Source organism: Balaenoptera physalus (assembly GCF_965194825.1).
Source record: "Balaenoptera physalus genome assembly, chromosome: 17".
In the NCBI taxonomy this organism is placed as follows: Eukaryota; Metazoa; Chordata; class Mammalia; order Artiodactyla; family Balaenopteridae; genus Balaenoptera; species Balaenoptera physalus.
This window is the reverse complement of record NC_138895.1, coordinates 40338866-40353930: the sequence shown is the minus strand read 5'-3', so window position 1 is coordinate 40353930 and position 15065 is coordinate 40338866. Positions and strand designations below refer to the sequence as shown.

The 15065-nt window shown below is 35.2% G+C and overlaps 1 protein-coding gene and 1 long non-coding RNA gene across 2 annotated transcripts in view; one reads left to right on the top strand and one right to left on the bottom strand.

Moving 5' to 3' along the window:
* Window positions 1-15065, bottom strand: part of LOC309647170 — a 473470-nt gene that overhangs the window by 38807 nt on the left and 419598 nt on the right. The window lies entirely within an intron of this gene.
* LOC309647158 (uncharacterized protein C8orf88) overlaps window positions 1-15065 on the top strand; it is a 50961-nt gene that overhangs the window by 7617 nt on the left and 28279 nt on the right. The window contains exon 3 of the mRNA XM_082434209.1: window positions 1404-1477. Coding sequence (XP_082290335.1) covers window positions 1404-1477 — 74 coding nt within the window. The remainder of the gene's footprint in view (window positions 1-1403; window positions 1478-15065) is intronic.

The following is a 15065-nucleotide window of genomic DNA, read 5'->3' as shown; positions in this document are numbered from 1 at the left end:
ACATTGGGATGCATGGATCTTTTTGAATTAGAAATTTTGTCTTTTCTGGATATATACCCGGGAGTGGGATTGCTGGATCATATGTCAACTCTATTTTTAGTTTTTAAGGAACCTCCATACTGTTTTCCATAGTGGCTGCACCCATTTACATTCCCACCAACAGTGTAGGAGGGATTCCTTTTCTCCACACCCTATCCAACAATTATTATTTGTAGACTTTTTGATGATGGCCATTCTGACCTGTGTGAGGTGATACCTCATTGTGGTTTTGACTTACATTAAGAAAATTCTTAATGGTCTACCAGACCAACAAAGGTGGGAAGAACTCGTGTATTTTTTTTGCCTGAGAGCAACTTGTGTATCTTTTTTTTTCATGTCTCATTTTCATGGTTAACACCTGGCTTCTGCTCAGAATGATACTCTCAGTACAAATTGTGTCCTGTGATTATGATCACTGTAGAGCAGTCATTCTGGAGAGAGCATTAGCCTTTAAAAAATATACCTAATTGAAAAAAATTAGTACCAAGCAACACTTACAGATTAAGGCTGTGCTTGAGCTGGAACATAAAATCTAACTTTTCAGGAAATCTACATTTTCTAAAATATTTTCTTTTGCCCATAAAACTAAACTTTTGGACAAATTCTTAAAATACTTGGTATTTAATTTCTAAATTGGAATAGTGACCTTTTTATTATTTTCATTACTAGTATATATATTTATATTTTATGTATATTTGTCTATACATATATACATAAAATATAAAAGTTATTTGAATTCTGTTTAGTCCATGTGTTCAACTGAATAACTGGCTACTTAGAAAAGGGAAAATATAGCCCTTTTACTGGGTACAAAGATGAATCAGAAAAGATAGAAATGACACAGCTCCTCAGTCCTCCATTTGTTCTCCTATCTTTGGTTCCTACAAAGAAGATTGTCTCTACTTTGGTAATGTTTCCTTTGAAGATGGCTGTGACTTAGGACAGACAAAATGAAATTAAGGGATCTTCTGGACCATAGTTTAGCAATGCTGAAGCTGTATCCTTCTGGTGCACTGAAGAAGCAATTGTGTAGGGTGAAGTCTCAGATTTTTTCCTAAAGCGATTTTTTCCGTGGTATCTCCTCTGTACCTGTCACATAACTTATTTTTATTATAGTCATTATTTATGAGCTTGTTTTTTTAAAAATAAGCTATGAACTATTTTACCTCTGAGTTTTTTTCATGCTTATAAACCCATCTCCTAACATGGTGGTTGACATTTCATTGTGTTGAGTAAATGAACTATCAGAAAACATTTCAAAACAGTGCCTAGAATATCCTAGATACTTAAAGTTTTTAGGTGGTGTTATACCATTTATTGAAGTAATAGATATTTAAAACGTTTTTTTTTTTCTCTCCTAACAGGAACAGTATTCCATTTCAACTTCCAAAATGAATATCCATGCAACACCCAGTACTTACAAAGTGGAGTTAGCAGAGTAAGTCTTAGCAGTTATAATAAAATAAAACATTACGACTGGAAAGTAACATTTGTTAGATGGCTGTTGTGTGCCAGGTACTATACTAAGTGCTTTATATACTTTTTAAAAGTTATGACCTATTTCAAGCATATATTACAGAGAATAAACACTTATTATACCCATTGCTCACCATTTTCAAATCTAAATATATTGTTTTATTTGTTTTAGAAAATGTTAAAGAAAAAACCTTACAGGTAAAATTTTAAAAACCTATATATCCCTGCACCATCCCATTTCCTTCCTATACTTCCCCATGATAACTATCCTCAATTTATTATTGTTTTTGTGAATGTATTAGTACTTATGCTATAACAAATAGAATTGTTTTAACTGTTCTACAATTTTATATAAATAATATTTTACCTACACATATTTTGCTGTATTTTTTCACATTTAGGTTTATATTTAAAATTTTCTAATTTAATTTTTTGACTAAATAAAATAGTCACAAATTTAAAAATTCAAAATATACAAAATGACATTTAGTGAAGTTTCCCTCCAATCTCTATCCCCCAGTCACCTATTTCCTCTGATCAGAAGTAACCATTGTACCCCTTTCTTATCTAGAAACTTCCAGAAATACATTGTGCATAGACAAGCATAAATATATTTATAAATGGAATACTAGGCAACTATTAAAATGAGTAAAGCAGTTCAATATGTGCTGATAGGGAATAATCTCTTTATATATATATATTAAGCTACCACATTTCTTGTTCCATTTTTTGTCACGGGCATGACACTTGTTTCTGTTTTATAATAGAAATATTTTATAATAAATGCTACAATAAACACCCATCTATATGTTATGTTTTATACATGTTTGAGAGGTTCTCTGTAGTATAAACCTGGAGTAGAGTTGCTATATACTGTCAAATTTCTCTCCAAAGTGATTTGTACAAGCAATGCATAAGTACTCTGATTTTTCTACATCCTTACCTTGTTATTGTCAGACTTTCACTCTTTTTTCATGTTTAATGGGTGAGAAATGTATCTTGTCGTTTTTAATTTTTAATTCTTTATTACTTTGGATGCAGCAGCTTTTCTTATGTTTAATTTGGCCATTTGGTTTTTCTCTTTTGTGAATTATCAGTTCATATCATATACCCATTTCTCTTGGTCTATGAGAGAATTGTTTATTTTTTTTGTGTGTTTTTTTTTCAAACTTTAAAATTTTAATGTAGTCATATTTTAAATTTTTTTATGATTTCACTCTTTGTGTCATTGTTTATGACGTTTTCTCATCTCTGAGATCAAAGTATATTTTTCCTACATATTCTTCCAAAAGGTTTAAAGTTTTGCTTTAATATTTAAGTGTATAGTCTACCTGAAATTAATTTTTGTATGATATAGATAGAAATCTATTTTTTTAATATAGAAGACCAGTTGTAAAGCACAATTCATTGAATGATCTATTCTTTCCATACAGATTTATGCCATCTTTATTGTATAAGTTTTCAGATAAATAGGGCCTGTTTCTGGACTCTTAATTCTTTTCCATTGATCTATTTGTGTATCTCTGTGTCAGTACCATGATATCTTAATTACACTTGCTTTATATTAATTTTTTAAGCCATTGTAATGTTTTGTTTTATCTGTTCCAGTAGTTAGCATTTCCCTAATTAATACAATAATAATATTCATACCTCCCTTTGGAACTCTTGACCTTCTTTTAGAAACTTTATAAGTAAAAAGGAGTATATTAATATGGTAAATTTTATAGAGAAAAGTCAATTAATTAGATATACTTCTAAGTGTAAAATTTTGTCTGCTGCTTCAATTATAATGCAAAAGCGACCAGAACCTATGTCAGATATATCACATAATTTATAATGAAGGACACTTTTTACTAACTCTCTGTATTTTTTTAAACCAACTTTGTTAAGGTATAATTTACATACAGAAAAATGAACCCATTTGTTCAAAGAGTTTTGATAAATATATACCTCACATAACTAACCCCACAATGAAGCTATAGAGCTGTAGTTTCATCTTCCCCCAAAGTACTCTTTTATTCCTTTACAGTCATTCACCATCCCCACTTCCACTAATCCTAGTGCTCCCTCCTCTAGGCATCCGCTGATCTGCTTTCTTTAACTATAAATTAGTTTTGGCTGCTCTAAAATTTCGTATAAATGAAATCACACAGTCTATATTCTTTGGTGTTAGATTTTTTTTGCTCAGCATAATGTTTTTGAGATTCTTCCATGTCCTTGTAGATAGCAGTAGTTGGTTTGTTTTTAATTTGGAATACTATTCTGCTGTGTGAATATAGGACAATTTATTTATTCCTCACTTGATGGGCATTGGATTGTATCTAGTTTGGGGATATTATGAATAATGCTGCTGTGGATAATTGTGTTCACGTCTTTGTGTGGACATACACACAATACCCAGGAGTGGAATTGACGGATCATATGTTAAGTTGGTTTAGAAACTGCCAAAATGTTTTCCAAAGTGGTTGTACCATTTTACATTCCCACTAGTAGTGTGTGAGGTACCAGTTGCTTCACAACCTTGCTAACACTTGGTATAGTCAGTCTTCATTTTTAGCCATTTTAGTGTGTGAGTAGTTGTATCTCATCGTATTTTATATTTGCATTTTCCTAATGATTAATGAGATTGAGCATTTTATCATGAGTTTATTTACCATCTGTATTTTTCTTTTTTCTTTTTGGTGAAGTGTCTGTTCAAATCTTTTACATGTTTCTAATATTTGGGTTGTTTGTCTTTTTATCACTGAATCACACAGGTTTGTTGAAATCACTGTATCATACATGTGTGAATTTATTTCTAAACTCTATTATGTTCTACTGATTTATATATCTGTTTTTTTCCAGCTTTATTGAGATGTAATTGACATATAATGTGTAAGTTTAGGGTATAGAATGTGATGATTTGATACATGTGTATGTTGTAAAATGTTTACCACAATGAGTTCAGTTAACATATCCTTCATTTCACATAATCACTATTTTGTTGTTGTTATTTTGTTATAGTGAGAACATTAAGATTTACCCTCTTAGCAGCTTTCAATGTACAATATAGTATTGTCAACTATAGTCATCATGCTATATAGTAGATTCCCTATATGTCTATCTCTTGGTCAACATCACACTTTACAGACTGCTGTAGCTTTCTGATAAGTCTTGAAATCAAGTAATGAAAGTTCATTAACTTTATTCTTTTTCAAATTTGTTATTCTGGGTCCTCTGCATTTCCATATAAGTTTTAAATGAGGCTGTCAATTTCTACAAAAAAGCCTATTGGAATTTTGATAGAGTTTAAAAATTAATTTGAAAAGAATTAACATCTTAATTTTAAGTCTTTGATCCATAAACATGACATTTCTCTCTGTGCTTTGCTTTTTACAGCATAGGGGTCTTGAACATCTTTTGTCAAATTTGTAAGCATTCTGTATTTTTTGATACTACTGTTAAGTAGTATTTTTTGTAAATTTCAAATTCCACATCTTGGATACTAGGATATAGAAATACTGTTGATTTTTGTATATTGACCTTGCTAAACTCACTTCTTAGATCTCACAGCCTTTTTGTAGTGTATTCCATCCCATTCTTGCTCTGTTGTCATAATTTTACTTTAGCTTGTGCTATAAATACACAGTACATTGCTACTATTTTTGCTTTTGTATATTATCTTTTAAAATAATTGTTTAAAATAAAAGAATGAATTTTATTTTACCTTCATTTATTCCATTTCCAGCACTTTTTTTTTTTAACATCTTTATTGGAGTAAAATTGCTTTACAATGGTGTGTTAGTTTCTGCTTTATAACAAAGTGAATCAGTTATACATATACATATGTTCCCATATCTCTTCCCTCTTGCATCTCCCTCCCTCCTGCCCTCGCTATCCCACACCTCTAGGTGGTCACAAAGCACAGAGCTGATCTCCCTGTGCTATGCGGTTGCTTCCCACTAGCTATCTATTTTACGTTTGGTACTGTATATATGTCCATGCCACTCTCTCTCTTTGTCACATCTTACCCTTCCCCCTCTCCATATGCTCAAGGCTTTTCTCTAGTAGGTCTGTATCTTTATTCCCGTCTTGCCACTAGGTTCTTCATGACCTTTTTTTTGTTTTTCCTTAGATTCCATATATATGTGTTAGCATACTGTATTTGTTTTTCTCTTTCTGACTTACTTCACTCTGTATGACAGACTCTAACTCCATCCACCTCATTACAAATACCTCCATTTCATTTCTTTTTATGGCTGAGTAATATTCCATTGTATATATGTGCCACATATTCTTTATCCATTCATCTGATGATGGACACTTAGGTTGCTTCCATGTCCTGGCTATTGTAAATAGAGCTGCAATGAACATTTTTGTACATGACTCTTTTTGAACTATGGTTTTCTCAGGGTATATGCCCAGTAGTGGGATTGCTGGGTCGTATGGTAGCTCTATTTTTAGTTTTTTAAGGAACCTCCATACTGTTCTCCATAGTGGCTGTATCAATTTACATTCCCACGAACAGTGCAAGAGTGTTCCCTTTTCTCCACACCCTCTCCAGCATTTATTGTTTCTAGATTTTTTGATGATGGCCATTCTAACCAGTGTGAGATGATATCTCATTGTAGTTTTGATTTGCATTTCTCTAATGATTAATGATGTTGAGCATTCTTTCATGTGTTTTTTGGCAATCTGTATATCTTCTTTGGAGAAATGTCTATTTAGGTCTTCTGTCCATTTTTGGATTGGGTTGTTTGTTTTTTTGATATTGAGCTGCATGAGCTGCTTGTAAATTTTGGGGATTAATCCTTTGTCAGTTGCTTCATTTGCAAATATTTTCTCCCATTCTGAGGGTTGTCTTTTGGTCTTGTTTATGGTTTCCTTTGCTGTGCAAAAGCTTTTAAGTTTCATTAGGTCCCATTTGTTTATTTTTGTTTTTATTTCCATTTCTCTAGGAGGTGGGTCAAAAAGGATCTTGCTGTGATTTATGTCATAGAGTGTTCTGCCTATGTTTTCCTCTAAGAGTTTGATAGTGTCTGGCCTTACATTTAGGTCTTTAATCCATTTTGAGTTTATTTTTGTGTATGCTGTTAGGGAGTGTTCTAATTTCATACTTTTACATGTAGCTGTCCAGTTTTCTCAGCACCACTTATTGAAGAGGCTGTCTTTTCTCCACTGTATATGATTGCCTCCTTTATCAAAGATAAGGTGACCATATGTGCGTGGGTTTATCTCTGGGCTTTCTATCCTGTTCCATTGATCTATGTTTCTGTTTTTGTGCCGGTACCAAACTGTCTTGATTACTGTAGCTTTGCAGTATAGTCTGAAGTCAGGGAACCTGTTTCCTCCAGCTCCATTTTTCTTTCTCAAGATTGCTTTGGCTATTCGGGGTCTTTTGTGTTTCCATACAAATTGTGAAATTTTTTGTTCTAGTTCTGTGAAAAATGCCACTGGTAGTTTGATAGGGATTGCATTGAATCTGTAGATTGCTTTGGGTAATAGAGTCATTTTCACAATGTTGATTCTTCCAATCCAAGAACATGGTATATCTCTCCATCTATTTGTATCATCTTTAATTTCTTTCATCAGTGTCTTATAATTTCCTGCATACAGGTCTTCTGTCTCCTTAGGTAGGTTTATTCCTAGATATTTTATTCTTTTTGTTGCAATGGTAAATGGGAGTGTTTTCTTAATTTCACTTTCAGATTTTTCATCATTAGTGTATAGGAATGCAAGAGATTTCTGTGCATTAATTTTGTATCCTGCTACTTTACCAAATTCATTGATTAGCTCTAGGAGTTTTCTGGTAGCATCTTTAGGATTCTCTATGTATAGTATCATGTCATCTGCAAACAGTGACAGCTTTACTTCTTCTTTTCTGATTTGGATTCCTTTTATTTCTTTTTCTTCTCTGATTGCTGTAGCTAACACTTCCAAAACTATGTTGAATAACAGTGGTGAGAATGGGCAACCTTGTCTTGTTCCTGACATTAGTGGAAATGGTTTCAGTTTTTCACCATTGAGGACAATGTTGGCTGTGGGTTTGTCATATATGGCCTTTATTATGTTGAGGAAAGTTCCCTCTATGCCTACTTTCTTCAGGGCTTTTATCATAAATGGATGTTGAATTTTGTTGAAAGCTTTCTCTGCATCTATTGAGATGATCATATGGTTTTTCTCCTTCAGTTTGTCAATATGGTGTATAACGTTGATTGATTTGTGTATATTGAAGAATCCTTGCATTCCTGGAATAAACCCCACTTGATCATGGTGTATGATCCTTTTAATGCGCTGTTGGATTCTGTTTGTTAGCATTTTGTTGAGGATTTTTGCATCTATGTTCATCAGTGATATTGACCTGTAGTTTTCTTTCTTTGTGACATCTTTGTTTGGTTTTGGTATAAGGATGATGGTGGCCTCGTAGAATGAGTTTGGGAGTGTTCCGTCCTCTGCAATATTTTGGAAGATTTTGAGAAGGATAGGTGTTAGCTCTTCTCTAAATGTTTGGTAGAATTCGCCTGTGAAGCCATCTGGTCCTGGGCTTTTGTTTGTTGGAAGATTTTTAATCACAGTTTCAATTTCAGTGCCTATGATTGGTCTGTTTATATTTTCTATTTCTTCCTGGTTCAGTCTCAGCATGTTGTGCATTTCTAAGAATTTGTCCATTTCTTCCAGGTTGTCCATTTTATTGGCATAGAGTTGCTTGTAGTAATCTCTCATGATCGTTTGTATTTCTGCAGTGTCAGTTCATACTTCTCCTTTTTCATTTCTAATTCTATTGATTTGAGTCTTCTCCCTTTTTTTCTTGATGAGTCTGGCTAATGGTTTATCAATTTTGTTTATCTTCTCAAAGAACCAGCTTTTAGTTTTATTGATCTTTGCTATTGTTTCCGTCATTTCTTTTTCATTTATTTCTGATGTGATCTTTATGATTTCTTTCTTTCTGCTATCTTTGGGGTTTTTTTGTTCTTCTTTCTCTATTTGCTTTAGGTGTAGGTTTAGGTGGTTTATTTGAGATGTTTCCTGATTCTTGAGGTAGGCTTGTATTGCTATAAACCTCCCTCTTAGCACTGCTTTTGCTTCATCCCATAGCTTTTGGGTTGTCATGTCTCCATTGTCATTTGTTTCTGGGTACTTTTTGATTTCCCCTTTGATTTCTTCAGTGATCACTTCGTTATTAAGTAGTGTATTGTGTAGCCTCCATGTGTTAGTATTTTTTACAGATCTCTTCCTGTAATTGATATCTAGTCTCATAGCGTTGTGGTCAGAAAAGATACTTGATACGATTTCAATTTTCTTAAATTTACCAAGGGTTGATTTGTGACGCAAGATATGATCTATCCTGGAGAATGTTCCATGGGCACTTGAGAAAAATGTGTATTCTGTATTTTTTGGGCGGAATGTCGTATAAATATCAATTAAGTCCATCTTGTTTAATGTATCATTTAAAGCTTGTGTTTCCTTATTTATTTTCATTTTGGATGATCTGTCCATTGGTGAAAGTGGGGTGTTAAAGTCCCCTACTATGATTGTGTTGCTCTCGATTTCCCCTTTTATGGCTGTTAGTATTTGCCTTATGTATTGAGGTGCTTCTATGTTGGGTGAAAAACTATTTACAATTGTTATATCTTCTTCTTGGATCAATCCCTTGATCATTATGTAGTGTCCTTCTTTGTCTCTTGTAATAGTCTTTATTTTAAAGTCCATTTTGTCTGATATGAGAATTGCTACTCCAGCTTTCTTTTGATTTCCATTTGCGTGGAATATCTTTTTCCATCCCCTCACTTTCATTCTGTATGTGTCCCTAGGTCTCAAGTGGGTCTCTTGTAGACAGCATATATACGGGTGTTGTTTTTGTATCCATTCAACCAGTCTGTGTCTTTTGGTGGGATCATTTAATCCATTTACATTTAAGGTAATTATCGATATTTATGTTCCTATTTCCATTTTCTTAAATATTTTGGGTTTGTTATTGTAGGTGTTTTGCTTCTTTTGTGTTTCTTGCCTAGAGAAGTTCCTTTAGCATTTGTTGTAAAGCTGGTTTGGTGGTGCTGAACTCTCTCAGCTTTTGCTTGTCTGTAAAGGTTTTAATTTCTCCATCAAATCTGAATGAGATGCTTGCTGGGTAGAGTAATCTTGGTTGTAGGTTTTTCTCCTTCATCACTTTAAATATGTTCTTCCACTCCCTTCTGGCTTGCAGAGTTTCTGCTGAAAGATCAACTGTTAACCTTATGGGGATTCCCTTGTGTGTTATTTGTTGTTTTTCCCTTGCTGCTTTTATTATGTTTTCTTTATATTTAATTTTTGATAGTTTGATTAATATGTGTCTTGGTGTTTTTCTCCTTGGATTTATCCTGTATGGGACTCTCTGTGCTTCCAGGACTTGATTAACTATTTCCTTTCCCATATTAGGGAAGTTTTCAACTATAATCTCTTCAAATATTTTCTCAGTCCCTTTCTTTTTCTCTTCTTCTTCTGGGACCCCTATAATTCGAATGTTGGTGTGTTTAATGTTTTCCCAGAGGTCTCTGAGACTGTCCTCAGTTCTTTTCTTTCCTTTTTCTTTATTCGGCTCTGCAGTAGTTATTTCCACTATTTTATCTTCCAGGTCACTTACCCGTTCTTCTGCCTCAGTTATTCTGCTATTGATCCCTTCTAGAGTATTTTTAAGTACATTTATTGTGTTTTGCATCATTGCTTGGTTCCTGTTTAGTTCTTCTACGTCCTTGTTAAATGTTTCTTGCATTTTGTCTATTCTATTTCCAAGATTTTAGATCATCTTTACTATCATTATTCTGAATTCTTTTTCAGTTATACTGCCTATTTCCTCTTCATTTGTTAGGTCTGGTGTGTTTTTTCCTTGCTCCTTCATCTGCTGTTTGTTTTTCTGTCTTCTCATTTTGCTTATCTTACTGTGTTTGGGGTCTCCTTTTCACAGGCTGCAGGTTCGTAGTTCCTGTGGTTTTTGGGATCTGTCCCCAGTGGCTAATGTTGGTTCAGTGGGTTGTGTAGGCTTCCTGGTGGAGGGGACTAGTGCCTGTGTTCTGGTGGATGAGGCTGGATCTTGTCTTTCTGGTAGGCACGTCCACGTCTGGTGGTGTGTTTTGGGGTGTCTGTGACCTTATCATGATTTTAGGCAGCCTCTCTGCTAATGGATGGGACTTTGTTCCTGTCTTGCTAGTTGTTTGGCATAAGGTGTCTAGCACTGTAGCTTGCTGGTCGTTGAGTGAAGCTGGGTCTTGGTGTTGAGATACAGATCTCTGAGAGATTTTTGCTCTTTGGTATTACGTGGTTCTGGGAGGTCTCTTGTGGACCAGTGTCCTGAAGTTGGCTCTCCCACCTCAGAGGCACAGCCCCAATGCCTGGCTGGAGCACCAAGAGCCTTTTATCAACACGGCTCAGAATAAAAGGGAGAAAAAATAGAAAGAAAGAAAGAAAGAGGTTAAAATAAAATAAAATAAAATAAAGCTATTATAATGAAAAATAAGAAAAAAATTATTAAGAAAAAACTTAAGAAAAAAATTTTTTAATTATTTAAAATAAATTTTTTTAATTTTTTAAAATTAAAACCAAGAAAAAAATTAAGGGAAACATTTATTAAGAAAAAAAATTTTTAGGTTTTTAAAATAAAAAATAAGAAAATACTTAAGAAAAAATTTATTAAGAAAAAAGTCTTTAATTTTTTAAAATAAAAAATAAGAAAATAATTATTAAGAAAAAATGTATTAAGCAACAAAAAATTTTTTAAGTAAAAAAAAAAAAAAAACAAAAAACGAATGGACCAAACCCTAGGACAAATAGTGAAAGCAAAGCTATATAGACAAAATCTCACACAGAAGCATACACATATACACTCTCAAAAAGAGGAGAAGGGGAAAAAAATAATATATCTTGCTCCCAAAGTCCACCTCGTAAATTTGGGATGATTCGTTGTCTATTCAGGTATTCAACAGATGCAGGTACATCAAGTTGTTTGTGGAGCTTTTATCCGCTGCTTCTGAGGCTGCTGTTCCCTTTCTCTTCTTTGTTTGTACAGCTCCCGGGGTTCAGCTTTGGATTTGGACCCGCCTCTGTGTGTAGGTCGCCTGAGGGCGTCTGTTCTTCACTCACACAGGACAGGGTTAAAGGAGTAGCTGCTTCTGGGGCTCTGGCTCACTCACGCCGGGGGAAGTTGTCCCTGGATCACGGGACCCTGGCAGTGGCGGGCTGCACAGGCTCCCAGGAGGGGCGGTGTGGATAGTGACCTGTGCTCGCACACAGGCTTCTTGGTGGCAGCAGCAGCAGCCTTAGCGTCTCATGCCCGTCTCTGGGTTCCGCGCTGATAGCTGCAGCTCGCGCCTGTCTCTGGAGCTCATTTAGGTGGTGCTCTGAATCCCCTCTCCTCGCACACCAGGAAACAAAGAGGCAAGAAAAAGTCTCTTGCCTGTTCGGCAGCTCCAGACCTTTTCCTGGACTCCCTGCCGACTAGTTGTGGTGTGCTAACCCCTTCAGGCTCTGTTCACGCCACCAACCCCAGTCCTCTCCCTGCGATCCGACCGAAGCCCGAGCCTCAGCTCCCAGCCCCCACCCACCCTGGCAGGTGAGCAGCCAAGCCTGTCCAGGTGGTGAGTGCTGCTCGGCACCGATCCTCTGTGCAGGAATCTCTCTGCTTTGCCCTCCACACCCTTGTGGCTGTGCTCTCCTCTGTGGCTCCGAAGCTTCCCCCCTCTGCCACCCCCAGTCTCCGCCTGCGAAGGGGCTTCCTAGTGTGTGGAAACCTTTCCTCCTTCACAGCTCCCTCCCACTGGTGCAAGTCCTGTCCCTATTCTTTTGTCTCTGTTGTTTCTTTTTTCTTTTGCCCTACCCTGGTATGTAGGGAGTTTCTTGCCTTTTGGGAGGTCTGACGTCTTCTGCCAGCATTCAGTGGGTATTCTATAGGAGCAGTTCCACGTGTTGATGTATTTCTGATGTATCTGTTGGGAGGAAGGTGATCTCCGCGTCTTTCTCTTCTGCCATGTTGCCCAGACCGTCTCCAGCACTCTTAATTTCTTTGTGTAAATCCATGTTTATTACTGGTATTATCTTTCTTCTGCCTGAACAACTTCTTTTAATCTGTTTTTTTTTAAATTATTACCTCATAAAAAAGCACTTGTAAAATTTGGCTTAACAACAATTTATTATCTTTCATGGGTCCGTGGGCTGACTGGGCTTAGGTGGCCATTTCTCAAAGATGTGGTTGCAATCAGATAACATCTAGGTCTGGTGTGCTTTAAAGTCTTGACTGGAGTGGATGGCCAGATGGCTCACTCACATGGCAGGTAGTTGATGCTCGCTGTTGGTTTAGAGTTTAGCTGCCCCTGTAGACTGGAAGGGACACCTACAAATGACCTCACCAAATGGCTTGGGCTCTTTACAGCACAACGTCTGGGTTTCAAGACTAAGGCCTGGGGGCCCTGTCATATTAGATTGCTCTGAGCAGTCACAGAGCTTGCTCAGATTCAAGGGAAGGAGATAAAAGAATGTCAAGAATTTGTGGCCATCTTTGATCTGTTTAAGAGTAATATGAATTTCCTTTCATCTGTATTACCAATTCATGGCCTTCACCCATTCTTTTTATTTATTTATTAATTTATTTTTATTTTTTAATTAATTTTTTTTTATTGGGGTATAGTTGTTTTACAATGTTGTGTTAGTTTCTGCTTTATAGCGAGCGAAGTGGAGTTCCCTGTGCTATACATCAGGTTCTCATTAGTTATCTATTTTATATGTATTAGTATATATATATATATATATATATATATATATATATATGTCAATCCCAATCTCCCAATTCATCCCACCTCCTCCTTCCCCCCTTGGTGTCCATACGTTTGTTCTCTACGACTGTGTCTCTATTTCTGCCTTAGAAACAGGTTCATCTGTACCATTTTTCTAGATTTTCTCTTTCTGACTTACTTCACTCTGTATGTCAGTCTCTAGGTCTGTCCACGTCTCTACAAATGACCCAATTTCGTTCCTTTTTATGGCTGAGTAATATTCCATTGCTTATATGTGCCAGTCTCAGAGACCTCTGGGACAATATTAAATGCACCATTCTTTTTTATAGGCTTTTTTCCCCATTGTTTCCTAGGAGCTCCTTTATACTACAGAAATTAGTTCTTTATGAGTTACAGTATTTTTCCTGTTTATATTTTGTGTTTTGAGAGTGTTTATAAATCTTACTCTTTAAATTTTCATCCTAGGAATAGATGTTGATATGAATTTGTCTCTTCCTGTTCTCCTTCCTTATCTTAGTGGTGTACACTTGTTTAAGATAAGTGACAGGGTCTGGGAACATTTTTGCTATAAAAATGAAAAGGCTAAATAGAATATCTGGGTATGCAGATTGGGTATTTTACCACAAATTGCAAAGAACCTTGACTTGAAAAAAAAAAAAAAACCTGGTGTTTATTTTGCTTTACTCAAGCCTAGTCAACATTTTTCATTTCCTAAACTAGCCATATTATCCCATGTTTTGCAGCTCAAGGCTGCTTTTCTTCCATAAACATTCATTTTTCACTGGTCAGCCAGCCTAACTCCTATTAATCCTATTAGTGTTGTTTAAGCATCACTTCCTATGTAAAGTGTTTCCTGAAATTTCTAAGTCAAATTTGATACCCCTTCCTTCCATTGCACCTTCTGCATATCTTTATTATAGAACTTCTCAAGTTTTATTGTGATTTAGTGTTTTATTTTTCTGTCTACCTTTTAGTTTGTGATCCCTCCAGAAACATATACTGGAATGTCATGTTCATCTTTGTATTCCCAATACAAAGCACAGTGCCAGTCATGTAGTAGGCACTCTGTGTTTGTTAAATGAGTGGGTTTAATAGGGCCACTGCTATCCATTTGTTGCCTTTACAAGAATTAGAAGAACAAAAAATTATATAAAAATACAGATTTTGTTACAATAAGATACTTTGCTGCCTCCTGCTAGGATATCTGCCACATCTGTGCTGTGAATGTTACCCCCTTTAGATCCACATTCTTCATAACTATATGCAGTAGCCCTGAGTTTCAAAAGCTAGCTCGACTACCTCTTATCTATGTATTTTTGGATTTGTTACTAAACACTTTTTGTCTTATTTCCCTTGCCTGTAACATGGTGATCATAACACTTGCCTTATTTCCTTGTAAGATTATGACAGTTAAATGAGATAAGACATAATCACCTTATAAAATTTTAGTAGGTGTACTTTCTTACATGCTATGAAAGATTTGAAATAATCTACATTTTCAGTTGTTAATATGTGCAGGCATGACAAAGTAAATTTACTTTTTTTCAGCTTTATTATGATTGACAAATACAAATTGAATATATTTAGGTTGTACAACATGATTTTTTAAAAAAGTTATGCAACCTGATGATATAATATACGTACACATTGTGATATGATTACCACAATCAAATTAATTAACACACACAATTTATATGGAAACACAAAAGACCCCGAATAGCCAAAGCAATCTTGAGAAAGAAAAATGGAGATGGAGGAATCAGGCACTCTGACTTCAGACTATACTACAAAGCTACAGGAATCAAAACAGTA